The sequence below is a fragment of the Podarcis vaucheri genome (genome assembly GCF_965113315.1).
Source record: "Podarcis vaucheri genome assembly, chromosome: 9".
Taxonomy (NCBI): domain Eukaryota; kingdom Metazoa; phylum Chordata; class Lepidosauria; order Squamata; family Lacertidae; genus Podarcis; species Podarcis vaucheri.
The window spans coordinates 46,795,501-46,815,640 of record NC_138767.1 but is presented as its reverse complement, the minus strand read 5'-3'; the positions used below and the strand labels follow the sequence as shown (position 1 = coordinate 46,815,640).

The 20,140-nt window shown below is 41.9% G+C and overlaps 1 protein-coding gene and 1 long non-coding RNA gene across 2 annotated transcripts in view; one reads left to right on the top strand and one right to left on the bottom strand.

Annotated features, from left to right (window-relative positions):
• Positions 1-20,140, top strand: part of AADAT (aminoadipate aminotransferase) — an 86,942-nt gene that overhangs the window by 7,038 nt on the left and 59,764 nt on the right. The window contains exons 6-15 of the mRNA XM_082238485.1: positions 1,049-1,123; positions 5,392-5,601; positions 7,333-7,398; positions 8,885-8,967; positions 10,130-10,226; positions 11,268-11,329; positions 12,903-12,967; positions 14,276-14,382; positions 14,515-14,616; positions 15,198-15,230. Of these exons, the coding sequence (XP_082094611.1) occupies positions 1,049-1,123; positions 5,392-5,601; positions 7,333-7,398; positions 8,885-8,967; positions 10,130-10,226; positions 11,268-11,329; positions 12,903-12,967; positions 14,276-14,382; positions 14,515-14,616; positions 15,198-15,230 (900 nt within the window). The remainder of the gene's footprint in view (positions 1-1,048; positions 1,124-5,391; positions 5,602-7,332; positions 7,399-8,884; positions 8,968-10,129; positions 10,227-11,267; positions 11,330-12,902; positions 12,968-14,275; positions 14,383-14,514; positions 14,617-15,197; positions 15,231-20,140) is intronic.
• Positions 11,978-12,893, bottom strand: LOC309540470. Its single transcript, XR_014223324.1, has 2 exons — positions 12,274-12,893; positions 11,978-12,045 (listed from the first exon to the last, which is right to left on the bottom strand). It is a non-coding gene; the product is annotated as an uncharacterized lncRNA (long non-coding RNA).

Below are 20,140 nucleotides of genomic sequence, written 5' to 3'. Positions count from 1 at the left end.
GTTCCCATTCCACATTGCTGTTTTTAGAGTAGAATTGCTGCATTTGACATCATAATCTATGCAGTTTTGAAATTGACAAAATTGTTCTTTATTAATTGTTCTTTATTAATAGGTTGCATGTAATTAATTGTTCTTTATTAATAGGTTGCATGTAATTACTGAACATGTACTGCTTTGGCCAGCGACCTGTGAAACAGGCAAAGTACACCATGAAATGAGCATTCTGTGCAATATAAATAAGGAGCTGCTTTCTGGCTTTTCGGTCCATTTTGTTACCACTTATATTCTTATATTCTTAGGAGCACAAAATTGGACTGTGATAGCACAGTTGAGTAGAACTTTATGTGCCATAACTTTGCTATCCATTTATTTAGCATTCATTTGTAATGTGTTATGCAAGGTTGTTGGTTTTTTTCCTGGCCTGGACATTATTGAAAGGGTGAATGTATATTTTTGAGGGTTCCCCCCCCTCCACAAATTTAGCCATAATTCACCCAACGAACAGTTCTCTACTTCCTATAATACTTTTTTTCCATCTTAGAATCAACTTTGGTCTACAAAATAGCTACCGTATTTTTTGCCCCATAAGACGCACCGGCCCATAAGACACACCTAGTTTTTTTTTTGGGGGGGGGGATAAAGGAAAAAAAATTTATTTCCCCCCCAGGTGCGCTGCGCTAATCCTGAAGCTTGGGGCGTGTGGAGCTCAGCGCGCCCCAAGCTTCTGGGTGCAGGCAAGCTCTCAGCTAGCCCTGGGAGAGCTGGGTCTCCCACAGCTAGCGGATACCTTCCTGAAGCCTGGAGAGTGAGAGGGGTCGGTGCGTACCGACCTCCCTCGCTCTCCAGGCTTCAGCGAAAGCCTGCATTCGCCCCATAAGACGCACACACATTTCCCCTTCATTTTTGGAGGGGGAAAAGTGCGTCTTATAGGGCGAAAAATACGGTAACTCTTTACTACCATAAGGCACTTTCTGAAGAAGTAGAGAGAAATATTAATGGTACACAGAAAGTCTTGCAATAATATATGTTATATATTTTAAACATGTAGGTATTTGAAATGCTGATTAATCCTGGAGACACGGTCCTTTTAGATGCGCCCACCTATCCCGGGACACTGGCAGCTGTGAGTATTCCATCATTCTGGAAACCTATGACAGTGGCAAGTGCTGGTATAGTTCGGATCTTCACCTAAAAACAAGTGGGGTGGAATCTACACATATATTTAAAAAATGCTTTTTGAGAAATGCTTTTTGAGAAAACATTTTTAAAAATATATTGAATTTTGCATTAGCTCACTAGCACCATCTAGGGTCATATTTGCATAATGCACTTAAAACACACTAAGACATTATATTAGCAGCTGTAAAGCTTGAGTCCTTGGTTTGACTCTGACTGCTGCTTAACAGCGGGCTAGAGAGGTTTTTTGAACTCTAGACGCACGGGCCACATCTGCACTAACCTTTTAAAGCACAACGAAACCACATTGTAAAAGCCACAACTTTGTAGTTTTGTTAAGGGTGCTTCGAGTTGTCCCTTTCTCCTCACAGAGCTACATTCCCAACAGACCCTGGGAAGAGGAATTGATTATTATTAAACCACTCCGGGTAATTTTCATTGAGACGACAGCACATAGGATCAGGAGGTTTAACCCCATCGTTGCTGCTGTACTTCTTTTGAAAATCCTTCCAGCAGCTGTTATTGGCCTCTGGAGGGAGTCACCCATTCATCCCAATGGGAGATTTTCTTTCAGGCATAATTGCGACCACGGGGTGGTGGCGGCAGAATTTCATCACATTCACAGTGGGTTAATAAAGGTTAAACCTCCCCTTGCCACACACTGCGGTCCTAGTGAGATCCACCCCTTTGGCTGCTATTACTATTTTTAAAAACCCTACATGGTTACTGGAGACACATTTGGTCTGGTATCCTGTATACACTTGTCTATAGGAATATAAGAAGCTGTGTTATGCTGAGTCAGGTCATTGGCCCATCCAGACAACTCTGACTGGCAGCAGTTCTCCAGGATTTCAGGCAGAGCAATTTCCCAGCCCTGGTCAGAGATGCTGGGGATTTCACCACAGACCTCCTGCCTGTGTCCACTTCCCATTGAACGCAGTAGAACTTACCGTATTTTTCGCTCTATGAGACGCACTTTTACCCTCCTAAAAAGTAAGGGGAAATGTGTGTGCGTCTTATGGAGCGAATGCAGGCTGCGCAGCTTTCGCTGAAGCCAGGAGAGCAAGAGGGATCGGTGCGCACCAATCCTTCTTGCTCTCCTGGCTTCACGGATAGCTGCCCGAAGCCTCCTGAGCGCAGCGCGTTGCTTTCGCTGAAGACAAGCAAGGGATCAATGGCTTCACTTCACTGGAGAGGCGCTGCACAGCTTTCCCTCTCTGCACAGCGCCCCTTCAGCGAAGCGGGAGGAGAAACAGAGCCCCTTCCGTTTCTCCTCCCGCTTTGCTGGAGAGGCAATGAGCAGAGAGGGAGAGAACTTTTTCTTTTCTTGTTCGCCTCCTCTAAAACTGGGTGCATCTTATGGTCAGGTGCGTCTATAAGAGCAAAAAATACAGTATTTCTGAGTAGATGTGCGCAGGCCTATGCTGTTAGCATCACATCTGGCTTCTCCACACATTCCTGTTCATGGGAGGGGATTGTGTGGCGATAACTAAACGGCGAGCTTTCATGTGCAAAAACTGGCTTTGCGGCTCTGTAGTTTTAAACACGTGCCTCATGCGTTTAGATGAAATACAGTAATGTATAATAGCCGTAGATGCAGAGAAACGCTGGGATAAATCTTGTTCCTGTCAATATTACATACAACAGTTCAGCCTTCCCTGATTCTGCAAATCATTGTGGTGTCTGGATGATTTATGGTTCGACTTTTCATTATCCATTCCAGGGGGGCCCAGTATAAAACTTAAATGCAGCTGCATTTCATTTATGGCCTAATAAATGAAGGGCTAGTTAGTGCAGAAAGAGAAATTGCAGACTCTTTATTTTAAACCTCAGCTATAACTGCCCACACCTTTGTATTTTCCTCTGGTTGCTCCATTGGCATTATTGAAATTTCAGGCCTGTTTCTGAATACCTTGCGTTTTGGAGCAATTATCCTTTCTTTTGTTGAGGCAAGTTATTTATGGTTCTGGCAGTTTCACCCGATCGGGAATGAGAGATAAGACTATGAGCTGCTCCTCACATTATGTGATAGAAAACCCAGCTTTGCTCCCAAACTTTACACTTAAGAGGAAACTGTGTCCGGTTCTGGGTCTCAGCTGTCTCTTACGTTTGTGTATCGCATTCTTAAGTTGTACATTTAAAAAGTGTTAAGTATACATCTATAATGGGGGCCAGAGGTGAGCAGGGCCAGAGGCAAAAGTGAATGAAGTAACATGTGCAAATTTCACCTTTGTAGTATGGACACAGGTTTGTACACACAGTTGCCACACACCACTGTCTAACCTCCATCCAGACAAGCAAGAAGCATTAAAATTCAAGGTCATGTTCCAGACAGGCCCAAACTGTGGCCTAGGGAATGTTCTGAGGGCCAGATAGAGATGCCTAGAAGACCTGAGGTTCCCTGTGCCAATCTATGTGGCGCAACCATGCAAGCCAGGTTATGTGTGACAGTTGCGTCTCCATGTTGTTGCAATTGTTGGAAGGGATGTGATAAAACTCGCATCCCTTCCAACCTCTCCACATGAACTGCTTGGTGTGCTTTGTTTGTTTATATAGAGATTTTTATATGGTTGCTCTGGCATGTAAATCAACCCTTATGTTGTTTCTGTGTTTCACCCCTGTCTCATTTGTTTCATAGATGTTCTCATTACTACTGTGGTGGCGAGCTTGTTATTTTTAGTTATAAAAGCTTGCATTCTTGGGCATAGAAAAAAATCGGTGGTACAAGGTTCATTCCGAAACTGAGTACGACCAGACCGCAAATCAGTTGTATAGCAGGATATGCTAAAATGCTCAGAAAGGCCAGTAAGCATGCAGATTAGCTTTCCCGTGATACATGAACACATTTGGCTGTGGTTCTGTGCACATCTATTAGGAGTAAGCCCCACTGAACACAGCGAGACAGACTTTTCACCACTGCATAGCACCTTCAACTGTTCTAAATAGATCTCCTGTTTCTTGACGATCTCTGTCTATTCTCCCTCACAACACCTTATTCCAGGGATGCCCTCTTAGAATACATATGTAGCACCATCCCTAGGTCTCTCCAATTACTTCCTCAAAACACAATTTCTGTGATTCCCCTACTTCATTGTTTACACCCCATATGCAACAAAATCTCAGTAAGCTGCATTTGCTCACATAGGTCTCTTGTTACCGCTGCTTTTCCCATTCCCACCACTCCACAGTAATATTTTAGACGGGAAGCAGATGTGAGGGTGCGAAATGTTTTGTGTCTTTTTTGCTTAGGAAGTATATTGCCATATACACTGATTTTTTTTTAATGGACAAATGATTACAAAAGGTAAGCTAAAGATTAAGGTTTGGACCAACTTCTGCTCATGAACGGGTCAACAAGTTTTCAAGCTCCACAAAACCACAAAGTGCTACAAAGGATTTCTGCTTCTGCAAGAGAACTTCCCTTTTTCCTCATCTCCCTGCTCACTCTCTGTGCCATCCACAAATCTGTGCCAGAAGGCTGAAGGAACCCCCAGAGCAGATTTAAACTCCTTGCTCTAGTGAAACTACTTCACAGGATGCCATCCTATATTTTATGGTCTGTTCCATGTGATTTAAACCCTCGGTTTCACTATATACTTTATGGCAGGCATAGGCAAACTCCGGCTCGCCAGATGTTTGGGACTACAGTTCCCATCATCCCTGACTACCGGTTCTGTTAGCTAGGTATGATGGGAATTGTAGTCCCAAACATCAGGAGGGCTGGAGTTTGCCTATGCCTGCTTTATGGTGTTCTCCTCCCCAACACCAAGTGTATATGCAGCAAACAGAGTGTGATACCATGTGTGATCAAGCTGTGAAATGATGGAGGAAAAGAGGGGAAATGTAAACCCGGAAAGGTGATCAGCTAGTCAAGAATGAGCTGTCAGTGATTCTTAATTAATCTGCTTTCTTAAAGATAGGCTTCCCTTACATGACAGCTGGTGGGATATGGGAATTAGGCAGTGTAAAGATCATTTTTTGATTGGCAGGGATGGGGAACCTGTGGCCCTTGAGAAATTTCTGGTCATTGACCATGGTGGCTGGGGCTGATGGGTGTTGGAGTCCTACAGCATATGGAGGGCCACATGCTCCCAACCCCCAATTTATGGTAAATAGGCCCCATTAAAATACTGTAGCAAGAGTAGTTGCGTGTGATGCAAAATGTCTTGCTTAAGTAAACGCTCTTCATTCTTGTTGTCTTCTATTATAAACCAGCTGAGGCCGTTGGGCTGCAACATTGTCAATGTTCCCAGTGACCAACATGGCATTATTCCAAAAGCCCTGAAAGAAGTTCTTTCCAGGTGGAGCCCAGGAGATGCCAAAAAGCCTAACAGCAGCCTCCCCAAATTTCTCTACACCATTCCTAACGGTGGCAATCCTACTGGAGCCTCACTGACGACAGACCGCAAAAAAGATATCTATCAGGTATATTCATTAAATGTGCATTTAATGTCACTGCTCTAGCAGTGGGGAAGGTGGTTTCACACACATCACGCGGACCTGCTGGATATTATGTCTCAGGTACTAGCAAAATATTGACTAATAAAGAACATAGTGGAGAACAGACCTCTATATTACAGGGACTCTTGGGAGAGGTCAGTGGATTTTGGTACATTCTCTTCATAGAGATACAGAAATCTTCTCATCTATAGTGGTTGGTGGGTGGAGAGGGACACTTAACTGATGTCCCATCCCTGGCATTGGGGGGGCAGCAGAGAGATCAGTGCAGTGAATAATCACTCATAGGAATGCCATATGCATTGGTTCCACCAGGGCATTTGCACCAAGCCAATCTTCCTGCTGTCTTACCCCCTTCCTCTCAGTAAGCCACAACAGCAGCTGTGATGTGATGTCAGGAAAGCACTGCTGACCACCGCTGCCGCTGCTGCTGCTAAGATCCATCTATGTGGAAATCAGACCCCAAATGAACCCTCCGAGACTTAATGTGATTTCTGAGAGTAATAAAAGTGGCAGTGCTGCCAGTAGATGTGCTGTTTGGTCGTGATTGTAAACACATCAGTTTCTTAATTCTAGGAGAGTTCAACAAGGTACGTAATTTGTTTAAAGTCTAGAATGCCTTGGGACTAGGTCATTTGAAGCCCAGCCACCACCACCACATCCATAAGAACTTGCCTGGGCCTGAAGATCAAACTGAGAAACGTCGTTCTCTGGCCTGCCATGTTAACCACGCTGGCAGGTGCAAGGGGCAGGGCCCTTTCAGCAGTGGCTCCACACTTGTGGATTTCCCTCTCCCAATAGCTGTGCTTGGTTCCCTCTCTTGTTGCCTTTAAACAGTCCCTAAAAACTTTTCTTTTTCCAATAGTTGTATTGATCTTATTGCTTACCCCTCCCCCATATATGCTTTTAATCCGTTATATATTATATATATATATATATATATATATATATATATATATATATATATATACACACACACACACACACACACACACACACACTTGTTCAGTTGTTTTTGGTTTTAACATGTTTATTGTAAATTGCCTGGTGATGGATCATCCTCAAAGATGGGACAGAAATATATGAAATGCATGTTCTGTGGCGCCAATGTGGTTGGGATGTAAAAAGGGTTTTCTTTCCCTCTTTTAAGTTCCATATTTATGTACACAAGCAAATACAATTTTTAGAAGAAATATGTTGCATGTGGCTAATGACTTGCCCAATTAACATATATACTTTTAAATCTGTGATTAAAGCATTAAACACACTCATTTAGAGTCTGGCATACTGCACTCTGATCCTCCTGACTTCCAGCCACTTGAGCCTGAAAGCGTATATGGATTGCTGCTACCCAGACCAATTTTCTTAATTAGCTTCCATGGAAAGTGCTAACCTGCATCCATATGCTTTTGCATTCCCTCTCTCCATTGGAATTAATTAGAATCCCAGCATTTTCAAGAGATGCGGGTGCATGTGAGAATGCACACAGATCTTAGGATCAGGGCAAAAATCTCCACTGCTTATTCATAATTCCATTTGAAACTTAAGTTTGGATTCACCTGACACACCTGAAGACTACTTTGTGTGATGGTGTAATGGCTTAAAGGGGAACCATTTGGGGAACAGAATGTTTCTGATTTGATTAAATATTTTATTGCACATATGTGTCAGTGGGTTGTTGTTTCTCCCCCCTTTCAGCTTGCAAGACAATATGATTTCCTTATAATAGAAGATGATCCATATTACTTCCTTCAGTTTGATAAGGTGAGTTTTCAATTCTGTTGTGCGCTAGCATAGATTTTGCTATCTCTTCTAACTTGCATACTGCTGATACCACATTACTGATTGTATTTTGAAATGATGTTTCCCTATTCTTTCCCCACTAAGCGGAAAGTTATGTTCTCATCATGGCATTTGCAAAAGTGCAAGAATAAAAGGATGTCATGTGCCTCATTTTTGGCAGTAGGGATGGACACATCAGTCCATGTCTGGTTCATATCAGCTTAATGTACATTTATTCATGAGCCTGTTCCATTCTGTTTACACATCAATATACATTTTTTGAAATGCACAAATTCACATTATTGAGCTTTTTTATTTTGTATACAGAATACACATATTTTCACCTGTGGATGACAGAGGTCTTGAAGTGGGCAGTACAGCTATTCCTGCAGCTCACAGACAGAAACACTCAGAACTCGTGACAGAATACTTTGCTCCTTCCTTCCTGTTGAGGCTCAGACCATTTCCTGTCTAAGCTTAGAGCACATCCTGTTTGGGAATCTCTCTCTACCTCTTCTTCCTCAGTTCCTCTTCTCCTCATCCTTCACTTTTTTGTCTCTGGTCCCCTTCCTTTCTCTCTTCATCATTTGTGTCTTTTGCCTTTTCCTTACCTATCTATCCTATTAGATAGATAGATGATAGATGATTGATTGATTGATTGATTGATTGATGATAGATAGATAGATAGATGATAGATAGATAGATGATAGATAGATGATAGATAGATGATAGATAGATGATAGATAGATGATAGATAGATATACAGACAGACAGACACGCGCACACATACACACATCTTTAAAAAAACATTTTTTTACCTCATCCCTCTGTTGCCTTTATCCTCCACCCAGCTGACAGAAAGGGCTTCAGTCTTCCAACTAGCTCTCCTGCATGGGTAAAACTTGTCCATCCTCGTGTTCCAAAGTGGTTTCTAGCAACAAAAAGCCCATGGCTTGGTGGTATTTGCAGTCAGTGCCCAGTCTTTTGGGATTTTCTCACCATTGGCACAACCCTTATTTTTGGCTCCTGATAACTGGAAAGAAGACATCTCCAACCGTATACTGAATTCAATGGCTCTGGCAAGTGGTGAAAAGCAAAATGGCCATAGTAGCAGCTGGGAAATGCCGTCATCTCAAACGTTGCCATTTCTCATGCAGACAAACAAGATGCTTTCTGGCAATGAAGGCATGAGAAAGAATGTGGGACTCTGACATCAGGGGCATGTCTGTGTTGCTGCATAAATAGGTTAAAAACTATGTACGTTTTAAGAGTTGGAGCCAAGAGTTGGAGTAGAGTCATTGAAATGAATAAACTTAAGCTAGTAATGATCTATTCATTTCAATGGGCCTACTTTTAGTAGAACTAACCTTCCACAATGTATTATACACCCCTCTTATACTTCTGCTTATAAAGCACTGGAATTCTTGTGTTAACTTTTACTAACTAACCTTTGTGTTCTTTCCACAAGCCTTGGGCACCAACATTTCTTTCCATGGATATTGATGGTCGAGTTATCAGGACGGACTCTTTCTCTAAGATCCTCTCATCTGGGTAATATCGGTTTTTCCTTTCTTGACCATATGCCCCAAAATGGAAATGCAATGATGTGGGTTCTGAGCTTGGGTTTTCCAGCCACACACTGCAGAAAGAACCTTAAACTATTAGTATAACCATAGGGGACGCGGGTGGCACTGTGGGTTAAACCACAGAGCCTAGGACTTGCTGATCAGAAGGTCGGCGGTTCAAATCCCCGCTATGGGGTGAGCTCCCGTTGCTCAGTCCCTGCTCCTGCCAACCTAGCAGTTCGAAAGCACGTCAATGTGTAAGTAGATAAATAGGTACCGCTCCAGCAGGAAGGTAAACAGCGTTTCCGTGAACTGCTCTGGTTCGCCAGAAGTGGCTTAGTCATGCTGGCCACATGACCCGGAAGCTGTACGCCGGCTCCCTCGGTCAATAAAGCGAGATGAGCGCCGCAACCCCAGAATCGGCCACAACCGGACCTAATGGCCAGGGGTCCTTTTACCTTTACCTTTATAACCATAAAAGAAAGACTGCTTCTCGCCTTCCCCATTACTTTTATTTCACTTACTCCCCCCCCCAACTGCCACTCTGTCCTCCCTCTTGTCAGTTACTGAGAACTAAATTCTGCTCTTTTCTAGAGAGTGCAAGTACAGCAAATGCTAAGCATTCACCTGAGCTGTCAAAAGTTCCTTAGCTATAGGTGCTTGAACTCCTAGGTTCTTCTCCAGTTTCTGTAGTATTGTCTCATTTTCCTTCTACTTCCTCTCTCATAATTCTCTTCTATGTATTGAAAGTCACGATAAATGTCTTTTTTTATTAAATATATTTATTAAAGTTTTTTTAAAATATAACAATGGAAAAAATAAAAAATAAAAAGAAACAAAATACAAAATACAACATAAAAACAGTTAAAAAACCAATTATTTTCCATAACATATCTTCCTTACGCTTATTTCCCCAGAGCTCCTCATACCTCCCTTCTTTGTATTCCACTTCAATTTGTTAGTTCAGCAAATCCTTACCATTAAGCTTTTACCCATTTATAAACCTTTTTTTCCGTATCTCCTAAAGAAAGTCACGATAAATGTCAGGAGCAAAGGAAGGTATTCCAGCACAAATGCATTGAATTGTAATTACATATTTAAATGATGAAATGTTACAATTTGAATTAATTGTTGTTGTTTTTACATAGACTAAGGATAGGGTTTCTAACTGGTCCCAAGCCTCTCATCGACAGAGTTATTCTGCATATTCAGGTTTCCACAATGCATACCAGTACTTTCACACAGGTAAGAGCCAACAAGGTTTCTAAAAATATATGCAACAACTGTGGAAAGCTTCATTGTAACAACATGAGGTTTGGGGCAGCTCCTGGGGTGTAGATTTGTGGGGTGCATTGGGAGAGAGGGGGAACTATTCCATTGTGCAATTGTGCAAGCAGAAATCCTTAAGCTGACAGAACATTCACATTGCACAAATTGGATACCAACCAATGAGAAAACCATTATGTAAAATTGTCCACCTTTTTTGTAATTTCAGCATAATTTTCACAAAGTTTGCACATGCGTGTGTGTAGATAAATAAGTGTAATTGTCACGTATTAGCACTACTTTTAATTTATTATTAAAAGTAATTATGAATTAAGAGGGTTGAGTTTAATTTAAAAAGACCTTTTAAGCGTTTGGAATCTGTGGTGTTAATTAACAACGCAGAATGTTATGGGAACTAGAGCTTTTTGCAACTAGCCCCTTGTCGATTCAATTTCTATTCCTTTGAGTTAGCAACATAATTGAGAATGGTGGAAAGGGAAATGGCAGCACACAAGGGAGCGGTACATGCAGTCTCTGCTTCTGGGCAAATGAACACCGCTTAAAACTTACACAGCAACACTGGGCCTAATCACTTTGACAGGGTTATTCTGTAGTTGTGGAACACCTTAAGAACTGGGCATACAGATTTATAGAGATCAAAAACCTTGGGGAGAGATAAGAATAGCTGTATCAGGCTTACAGGCTCAGCATGCGGGCTTTAATCTCTGTAATATAATGTTGTTCGGAGTTATGTAGTTTTATTGGTGTGAGTCTCCCTGAGCTCCACTTGGGAAAGAAGGGTGAGCCATAAATGTGAAGCAATAAATAACTAAATAATAAATTAAAGGGGTTAAAGGGAATTTTGGATGTAATCTTACGTAACTTCCCTGACAGTAAGGCTCACTGGACTTACTTCTGAGTAAACACGGCATGCAGGTTTTCCAATACCTAGGCAGGCATTCCAGCTTGTTTATTAGTCTCTGCTTGATAAGATACTTACTCTAAGCTTTACTTCCATAGCTTATGATAGCCCAGCTCCTTCAACAATGGGGACAAAAAGGTTTCTTGGACCACGTAGATGGGTAATGCGTGTATATTTTACATTACTATGTTGTCATTTTGTTTTCATGTTGGGCTGTTTTCCAGTAGCCCAAGGCTCCATCTTTAAGACTTTCAAGGAAACATGATTAGAATCAGGCCTCTACTTCTAACATTATCAGACATAACTGCTGCATTTTTTATACCAAGCAGGGCTGTACATCATGACCCTTGGAACGAGGGCAAGAAATAAGCCACTCCATGAGTGGCTAATTATAAACTTAAGGAACCGTGGAACTGCCAAGAAGGCTAGGGATGTTAAGACAGCTAGTGCCATCCAGTTTGCCTCACAAAGCAATTTGTGTGCAGTGTCTAGCGCAGGCAAATAATTACTTCATTGGTCCTCCTTTTTGTATTTTGTGCATCGAAGAGCATATACTCCACTAGCTGTGTTGCGAGACCAGCTTCATTTGGCTCTTCCTTTCTATCCATGAATTTCCATTAGAGCTGGCCAGGTCAAGAGCTTTGTAACTCCAGGAACTGACGGTGTCCTCCAACTTCTGCATTCTTTTCCCCCCTTCCTTTTATGTCATGTCTTTCTAACTTGTAAGTTTATTTGTGGGCAAGGTTGCCTTTTTTGTTACTGTTTTTATTAATCTTACATAGGTTGCCATGGGAGCCTTTTTTTGCTGAAGAGGGAGATAAAAATATTTAAATAACATAAAACTACCATGGAAACATAAAACATGTACAGTGGTACCTCGGGTTACATACGCTTCAGGTTACACACTCCAATAAGCCAGAAATAGTGCTTCAGGTTAAGAACTTTGCTTCAGGATAAGAACAGAAATCGGGCTCCGGCAGCGCGGCGGCAGCAGGAGGCCCCATAAGCTAAAGTGCTGCTTCAGGTTAAGAACAGTTTCAGGTTAAGTACAGACCTCCAGAACGAATTAAGTACTTAACCCGAGGTACCACTGTATTATTTTACAACTGGCCAATTAATAGTACCATTGGAAGAGTCTCACCTTGCCCCAGTACAGACAGACAGACAGACACACACACTTGTTAATAGAATACTATAGTGAGAAGCATATGTAGAGACCTACCGAGGGGGGGGGGCGGAATGTGAGCACAGTATTACATGGCGCCAGTATTTGCATACTTAATGCTATGAACATTAAACATTCAAAACGGTGATGCGTACCTATGCGCTATTTACATCTATTGAAATCTATGGCACCAAAGAGGATATGCATACACAAAGACCAGCCATGTAGTTTTAACATATGTGCCCCATGAGGACTCTTTACATGTCACTCACCACTGGATTTAGGGATTTTTCTCTAAATCACCACTATCTCCCACCTGCCTGCCCCTAAAAAGCACTGACAAGAAATTTCATGTTGTGTGATAAGCCACTGCACGCAGATGAATGGCGAGGGACTAAAACCAGCTTCCACATTGCAGTCGCCATTTTGTGTACACTCCAGCCCTTGGTTTGTAACAGATTTCTGTTTCATTTATAAACTCGTACTCTTCGTTTTTGCTATCAGAGTTTTAATGATGCAAAAGTTCTCTTGTTGAAATGGCTTTTCCTCAATGATGTTTGTATTCCAGTGTGGTGGACTTTTACAAGAAGCAGCGGGATGTGATGCTTGTGGCAGCAGATAAGTGGCTAAAAGGTTTGAAGACAAGAGTAATATTTGAACTGTAAATCAATTGTTTTGTTCCTGTATGTGCCATTCAGGGTCGGATTTAGGTTTGATGAGGCCCTAAGCTACTGAAGGTAATGGGGCCCTTTATATGTCCAGCTGTCCTTTGTCAACAACAAATTATTGCTGTTTTTTGTGTTGAATATATGCTATATGGTAATTTATGGACCTAATAGGTATCTAAAGCTGTTCGCACATAACAAAATATGTATTTTATCAAAGTAATTGATACAGAAATGAGCAAACCAGTAATATTTTAGGGAGCAGGCTAGCAAGCAGGGCCCATTACTTACATCATAGGTGCCTAGACAACACAAAACACCGTTGCTGTATGTAGGTTTTATTTTATTTGTTTTTTATTTTATATTTTAGAAATGTGCATCCAGTTTTTTTCCCCTTTAAATTTTTTGGGGGGCCCTAAGCCATAGCTTGTTTAGCTTATACGTAAATCCGGCACTGATGCCATTGCGAGCCAATGTGGTGTAGTGGTTAAGAGCGGTAGAATCGTAATCTCGTGAACCGGGTTCGCGTCTCCGCTCCTCCACATGCAGCTGCTGGGTGACCTTGGGCTAGTCACACTTCTCTGAAGTCTCTCAGCCCCACTCACCTCACAGAGTGTTTGTTGTGAGGGAGGAAGGGAAAGGAGAATGTTAGCCGCTTTGAGACTCCTTCGGGTAGTGATAAAGTGGGATATCAAATCAAATTGGTAGGGGAACCTCAGGCTTGGGGGCTGGATACGTTCCAGGCCACACTCCTCCCCAGCCCTTTCTGCACCTTCATCAGGTGTGTATACCTGGGTGGAATGTGTCCTTCAACTCTGATAATGCCTCTTTCATTCCCTGGAGGTGGGATAGGAAAAAGTGTCAATGTATGTAGAAACTAGCCTACTGTACAATGGTAAAATTTATATCCATTGCCCTGCCCACTTTTGCCTCATGTCCCATCCTTAGTGTCATGTGGCCCTTAGCAGATTGCCCAGAAGGGAATGTGCCCTCGGGCAGAAAAAAGTCCCTCACCCTTCCTATGTGTGATAGAGGTGTACTGCAAGAAGGAAGGTAACATAGGGAGGAAGTCCATAATTTCCCTCATTTGTTCAGAAAAGTATATGAGAAGATGTGCACAGCAGATGGCTTAAGAGCAGCTCATAAGTCTTACAGTAAATCATCACAGAACGTAAAAGAACCCAAACTTGTTAAAGAAGAAAAGTTATGTTATTGCATGAAAGTTATCTTCTTACATGTTTCCTTTCCCTGACTGTTTCTCTCTCTCTCTCTTAAGGCCTAGCAGACTGGCATTCACCTGCAGCTGGAATGTTTCTATGGATGAAAATCAAGGGAGTTTCTGATACACAAGAGTTGATAATGAAGAAAGCTTTGGAGAAACAAGTATGAAAATCTATACTATCCTAGGCCTAAAATGATGTTGGGAGAGAGGGAGGTAATCATAGTCTTAACAGTGTCTAATATTGGAAGAGGCAGAATAAGCTTACGAACTGAACGTGAAAGATTTGTCTTTAGGTGCTGCTGGTTCCTGGAAGAGCGTTTAACATTAACAGCTCCGATCCCAGCTCTTACGTCAGAGCTTCCTTCTCGCTTTCTTCTCCAAGCCAGATTGATCAGGTGAGTGCAGTCTTGCTGTGCCTGCCAGCTTGTCAACTCTTTGGTCAGATTTGCTATCATTCAGCCTCCTATCATCATTGTCACTACGGCCAGACTCACAGGTGCAAGTCTGGGGCCCTGCAGCACCCAGAGAGCCCTGTGAAGTCTGCACAATCCCCTGAGGTCTGTGGAAACTTGGCCCTTCAGAGAGAGGAACATTTGGGAACAGTGGCCAAGGGTTTGACCTTCAAAGGAAGGAGCTCAAAGCATTCCTGTTTGGTATAGGAATGTTGCCAAATCAGCTAATTTAGAAATAAAGCAGGAAGGTCCCTGTCCAAGCAAACATGCCACAGAAGGTCTGTACACACTTCCTATATCTGGCTCTGGACCATGAGAGATAGACATGGGGCCTGGAGGGAGGAGGTATGGAAAGTGCACATCTTCCCATTCCTTGTAATGCTGCCTTCACATGTGCTCATGAGTCAAAATAGTCAGAGGAGAAAGAATAAATAGGGCTTTGTTGAGACTTGTGTGGCAGACCCTGAACCCACACTTGAATGGCTCCAATCCTAACCAGTTATCATTCTTATTTATTATTGCAGGGTTTTCAGAGGTTGGCTGAGCTCATCAAAGAAGCCTTATGATTTTACCAAACGAAAAATCCTTGATAAGCTAAAGAATCTACGGTCAAAACTCCAGCATTTTTGAACACACTGGGGTTTCCCAACTGTCCACAGCAGGGAGAGCCGTTGTGGAGGACCTCCAGATGTTGTTCGGCTATAACTCCCATCAGCTCCAGTCACCATAGCCCATTGGATGATGGGAGTTGTAGTGCAACATCTGGCGGGCATCCCATTGGCTACCTGTGGTCTGCAGAGTATGCTGTGACGTAAAATGCACGCCTTTCCCCTCATGGTGGTGCTGCTGTTTTCAGGCTGTCCATAGCAGATAATAAGGTGGGGCTGCAGTATTCAACTGAGCTTCATCCAACAGAGTCGCTGCAGCATGCAGAGAGCGAGAGGGATACAGTGGCAAGGTTGGTGCAGTGTTAATTTTCCAGTGCAGCCAATTCACCATGCCAACCTGGCCACTGCCACACAAACCTCCCTCTCTTCATCCCAGTGTGCTGCAGTGACTCAGTCAGACAGAGGACAGGGGAGCAGTGCACCTAAAGTACCCCATCTGCTGCTAGAGGCTGTATATTGACATCTTGGAATATTGGTTAGAAGAGTTTGGATTTGATATCCTGCTTTATCACTACCCAGAGGAGTCTCAAAGTGGCTAACATTCTCCTTTCCCTTCCTCCCCCACAACAAACACTCTGTGAGGTGAGCGGGGCTGAGAGACTTCAAAGAAGTGTGACTAGCCCAAGGTCACCCAGCAGCTGCATGTGGAGGAGCGGGGAAGCGAACCCGGTTCACCAGATTACGAGTCTATCGCTCTTAACCACTACACCACACTGGCTCTGGTTATTCAGGAAGATCTAAATTAAGCTATGGCTGAAGTGTTGCCCTCAATGAGTCTTGCTAATTTTTGCTAGATTGAAATAGTTTATAAAACAACGCCCCCTTTTGTGTATCAACATGTTTTCCCCAGATTTTAATGAGAAATTATCTTTAAACCACAATAGCCCCCAAACTTTAGTAGAGGTGCCCTGCATCTTCTCCATCTCTCATCCACTGAACAAAAGAGTCCGAAAGTAATAAGGAAAGAAGTAGCAAGAACTGCTAAGAAGCGTGGCTGCAGCCACCATTTCATGGCATCCTCCCAGAATTTACATTCAACTGATCAAATACCCATTTCCAAATAAATAGCTGCACTCTCCATGCAGAATGGCAAACCCGATATCTGTCTAAGGAAAGCAAGCAGATTGAACTCTTTCCACTTGGCAGTGAATCCCTGAAATCGAAATGGGAATGGCAAAAGTAAGTTGGGCCAAGGACTTTCTTATGAGTAAACATGTAAAGGATTACACTATAAATGATATCAGTGGTTCTCACTGGTATGGCAGGAGAGAATGGCAAGTGTTGCGGGAAGATTCAAGGATGATCAAAGAAACATTTAAACATTTAAGTGTGGTATAGTATACTATCAAAATAATTTGTTTATTATTTATATTCGCAGATTATGGATAGATTTTTTTTCAAAATCAAGCAGTGCTAGAAGTTGTTACTTTTTGTTTTCCAATGTATTTCTTATCAATAAAAAATTCAGTGTGTCATGAGCAATTTTTGATTCTGACCCAGACAAAAAAGGTTGAGATCCATTGAACTACAAAAATGAAGATGAAAGCTACTTCTGCTGACCACACGATGCAGATTATAGTAATGATAGCCATTATATTTGTCCCTGTTTCTGTTCAGTTTTTTTACATAATATATAACCACCGTGCTAAAAGTATTTCTCAATGTTACTAGTTTTTTGATGATAATATATATGATGGCCACACTACTAAAATGATTTCTCATTGTCAGTTGCCAAGAAGAAATGGTCCTTACTACTCTACACAGATTGACATTGTTAATTTTCTGATGTTCCAGAAGCGCCTGTGAGGTTTTCTCATGGTTGTTGTTTTTAATAAAAAGTTTAATATTAACTCTGAAAAGGGAAAAGTGCCTTCTCTTGGTAGAATATCTAAGGCCTTTATGAAGCATTTATGATCACATGATTAAGTGGATTGATTATATCTGTTATCTGGGAGTTTGCTTTCCTGAAATCTGCAATTGGAAAGTAAACGTTCAACTTCTTAGACTGAAGGTGGAACAGGCAACCTGTGGGGTCCTAAAGTTTTTTCCTAATATCGAAGTCCTCAAACAATCTCTGACTGTTCTAACTGATTTTAATACTGTATTTTTCATTGCTATAACCAGCCCTGAGACCTTATGGTGAAGGGTGAGTGAGAAATATAAGAACAATAATTAACTGATCATGGCTTAAAGTGCAACCTTGGGGCCCCTCTGATCTCAACTGATCTGCAAAATTCTCAGAAAAGAATCCTTAGAGCAATTATGGGTGCCCCTAAAAATATTCATTGGATTCTTCTCCTATAGACTTGGGAATCCATTTATTCTTGCATTTTCAATTATTGGATTAGAATTCTTTCAAAGTCTCAGTTTTGTTGCTAAGAACAGAATCTTCTCAGTCTACTGAAGAATTCTCTTGGCTGAATACATCTGGGAAGCTTGTGCTGATTCATAAATGTTATTTTCTAGGCAGGGGCAGACAGAGGACATAGTCAGCTAACGGTGGTTAAACAAATATATTTTTAAAGTGAATAAAATAGGTCTTGGCACAGACTGAACTGTCTGTGTTATCAAACGTCAAATCAACCCCACTGGTATTACTGACCATAAAAAGTATTTTACTGACATTATAAATTCCCTTTACAGAAGGCTCCGATCCTTCTCAGGTTCCAAAAGAAGCTTTCTGCAATTTGAAATAGACATTATGGGGAGCAGACAATTTAGCTAAAATCGCGCAAGGTGATAACCTGCAACATTTACTTGCTGACATTGTTTTGGGGTGGAATCAGCAAATATTTCTACTAGAAACATTATATGTATTGAACTGAAAATGTGCCTTTGCAGCAAGGGTTGCCTATCATTATTTTTCCTGAGCTTGTAGTGGATAGTTTTATTGACAGATGATAGCATAGATTGCATGCTGTGTTTTTATCAAATTATTGGGGTTTGGTTATTATTATTTGTAGCCCTTAGTTAATAACAATACTTTGAGGGTATTGTGCTATGTAATTTTGTGTTTTTATATTGTAAGCTGCCCTGTGATCTTCGAATGAAGGGTGGTGTATAAAATTTTAATAATAATAATATAAATAAATTAATAAATTATTATGTTATCAAAATGCACCCTGCATATAGCAACATTGTACTTAAGACTAAAGAACTGAAACTGTTTTAAACTGATCTCATTTTATAATCTCCCTTTCATGGGCTGAATCGTTACAACAGTTGTATCCCATAAAAAGAGAATAAAGCTTCGAAATGATAAACATTGTCTGTGTGTATTTGTATGACATTTTTGGCTTGCAAAATGCCAGCTTGATAGGAAGATAATATGATCAGAAATTCACCCAGCACAAGTGATTCTGCTGGTGGGTGGTGGCTCAAGAGCTTCCCATTTCAAATGGTGGCCGCTGAAAACTCTCTCAAAAGGCCGGGGGCGAGAACAGCAACTCATAAAGCATGAGGCATTGTTGCCTCTCCTCCGGCATGCAATCTCCACTTGTGCCAGAGGGTTGGATCTCGCCCAGTGTTCTTTGGCATGATCTGCAAACTTTACTTTTAATGCTAAGAGTGAAACCACACATTCTAAATGTGATCTGTACTGAAGAAAATGCCTTGGGACACACCACATATGCAGTCTAACATTTCTCTGTGATTTATATGTCAAATGTACAGTTCCGTAAAGCATATTCAGATGTTTGTCTGAACATGAGAACGCTGAAAGTGTAGATGAGGGCTGGGCGTGTGGGGGGGTCACCTCCATCCCTGGTCATCCCCGCATTGCTTGGGAAAGACCTGAAGAGGTTTTCTACAAAGTAGACTTCTCTGTGTGATCAGAGACCCTGCTTTTATCATTGTCACAATTGCTGTAGAAACTGCAGAAGGCGGGGGACTGAAGGGACACGCTCATGAGCACATTGAGGGGAAGTGCAGAGCATGCAAAGCTCTGCCAAAGCACACGCTTTGGTGTCTGCATATTCAGACAGATGCCCGAACACCTATAGCTGTGCCTTAAATGGAGGTGAGATTTGCACACAGTGCCATTGTGGCAGAACCTGATTCTGGATTAAGCCCCTAGTTAGGCAGCCGGGGCTATAATGCTTTATGCCACAACATTCCCACTCTGGTCCTTCTGTCGATCAGCCTGTTTCCAACATTCCGAAAATGCATTGGAGAGGGAAAATGTAAATATTCACCATCTAGATTTCCTAGGTGTTTGACCAGTTTCCATGGTTCTCTGCAGTTGTGCCTTTTGAATGTGTTTAAGTTGCTCCTGTTCTTTTCACCTCTGGACTTGCATACGAGGCTTAAAGGGCTCTTGTATCATTCAAGTTTGTAATGCCAATATAAAAAACCACATTGACCAGAATACTGATTCGCACTACAAATGCCCCTTCTCGGCTTTGTTTCCTGCATGAGCAGCGCTCAAATGTTAACATAAATAATGCAACAGAAGCTCAGAGGCAACTTTGTGAAAACGCTCTGAGCCGTGTCCTTTGAGGGCGATCTGTTTCCCTTTTCCTTAAGAAATACCACGTAGAAACAAAGGTTTTGACTGAAAGTGTTGACAGAAAAGTTGTGTTTAGTGTTCATGCAGGCATTATTTGTTTACTTATTTGCAGATTGACTCTTTGGACATTTGACACAACCAAGCACAGCTGGGACATGATATGACAGCATTAGTGCAAGGCTCCAGCACACTACAGGAGAGTAATTTCTACAAGTGCTGTCCCAAAAAAATTCTCCTGCATTTTTTAACCGTTCTCCATCAATGAGTAAAGAAATGGTGTTAGAAATAGCAA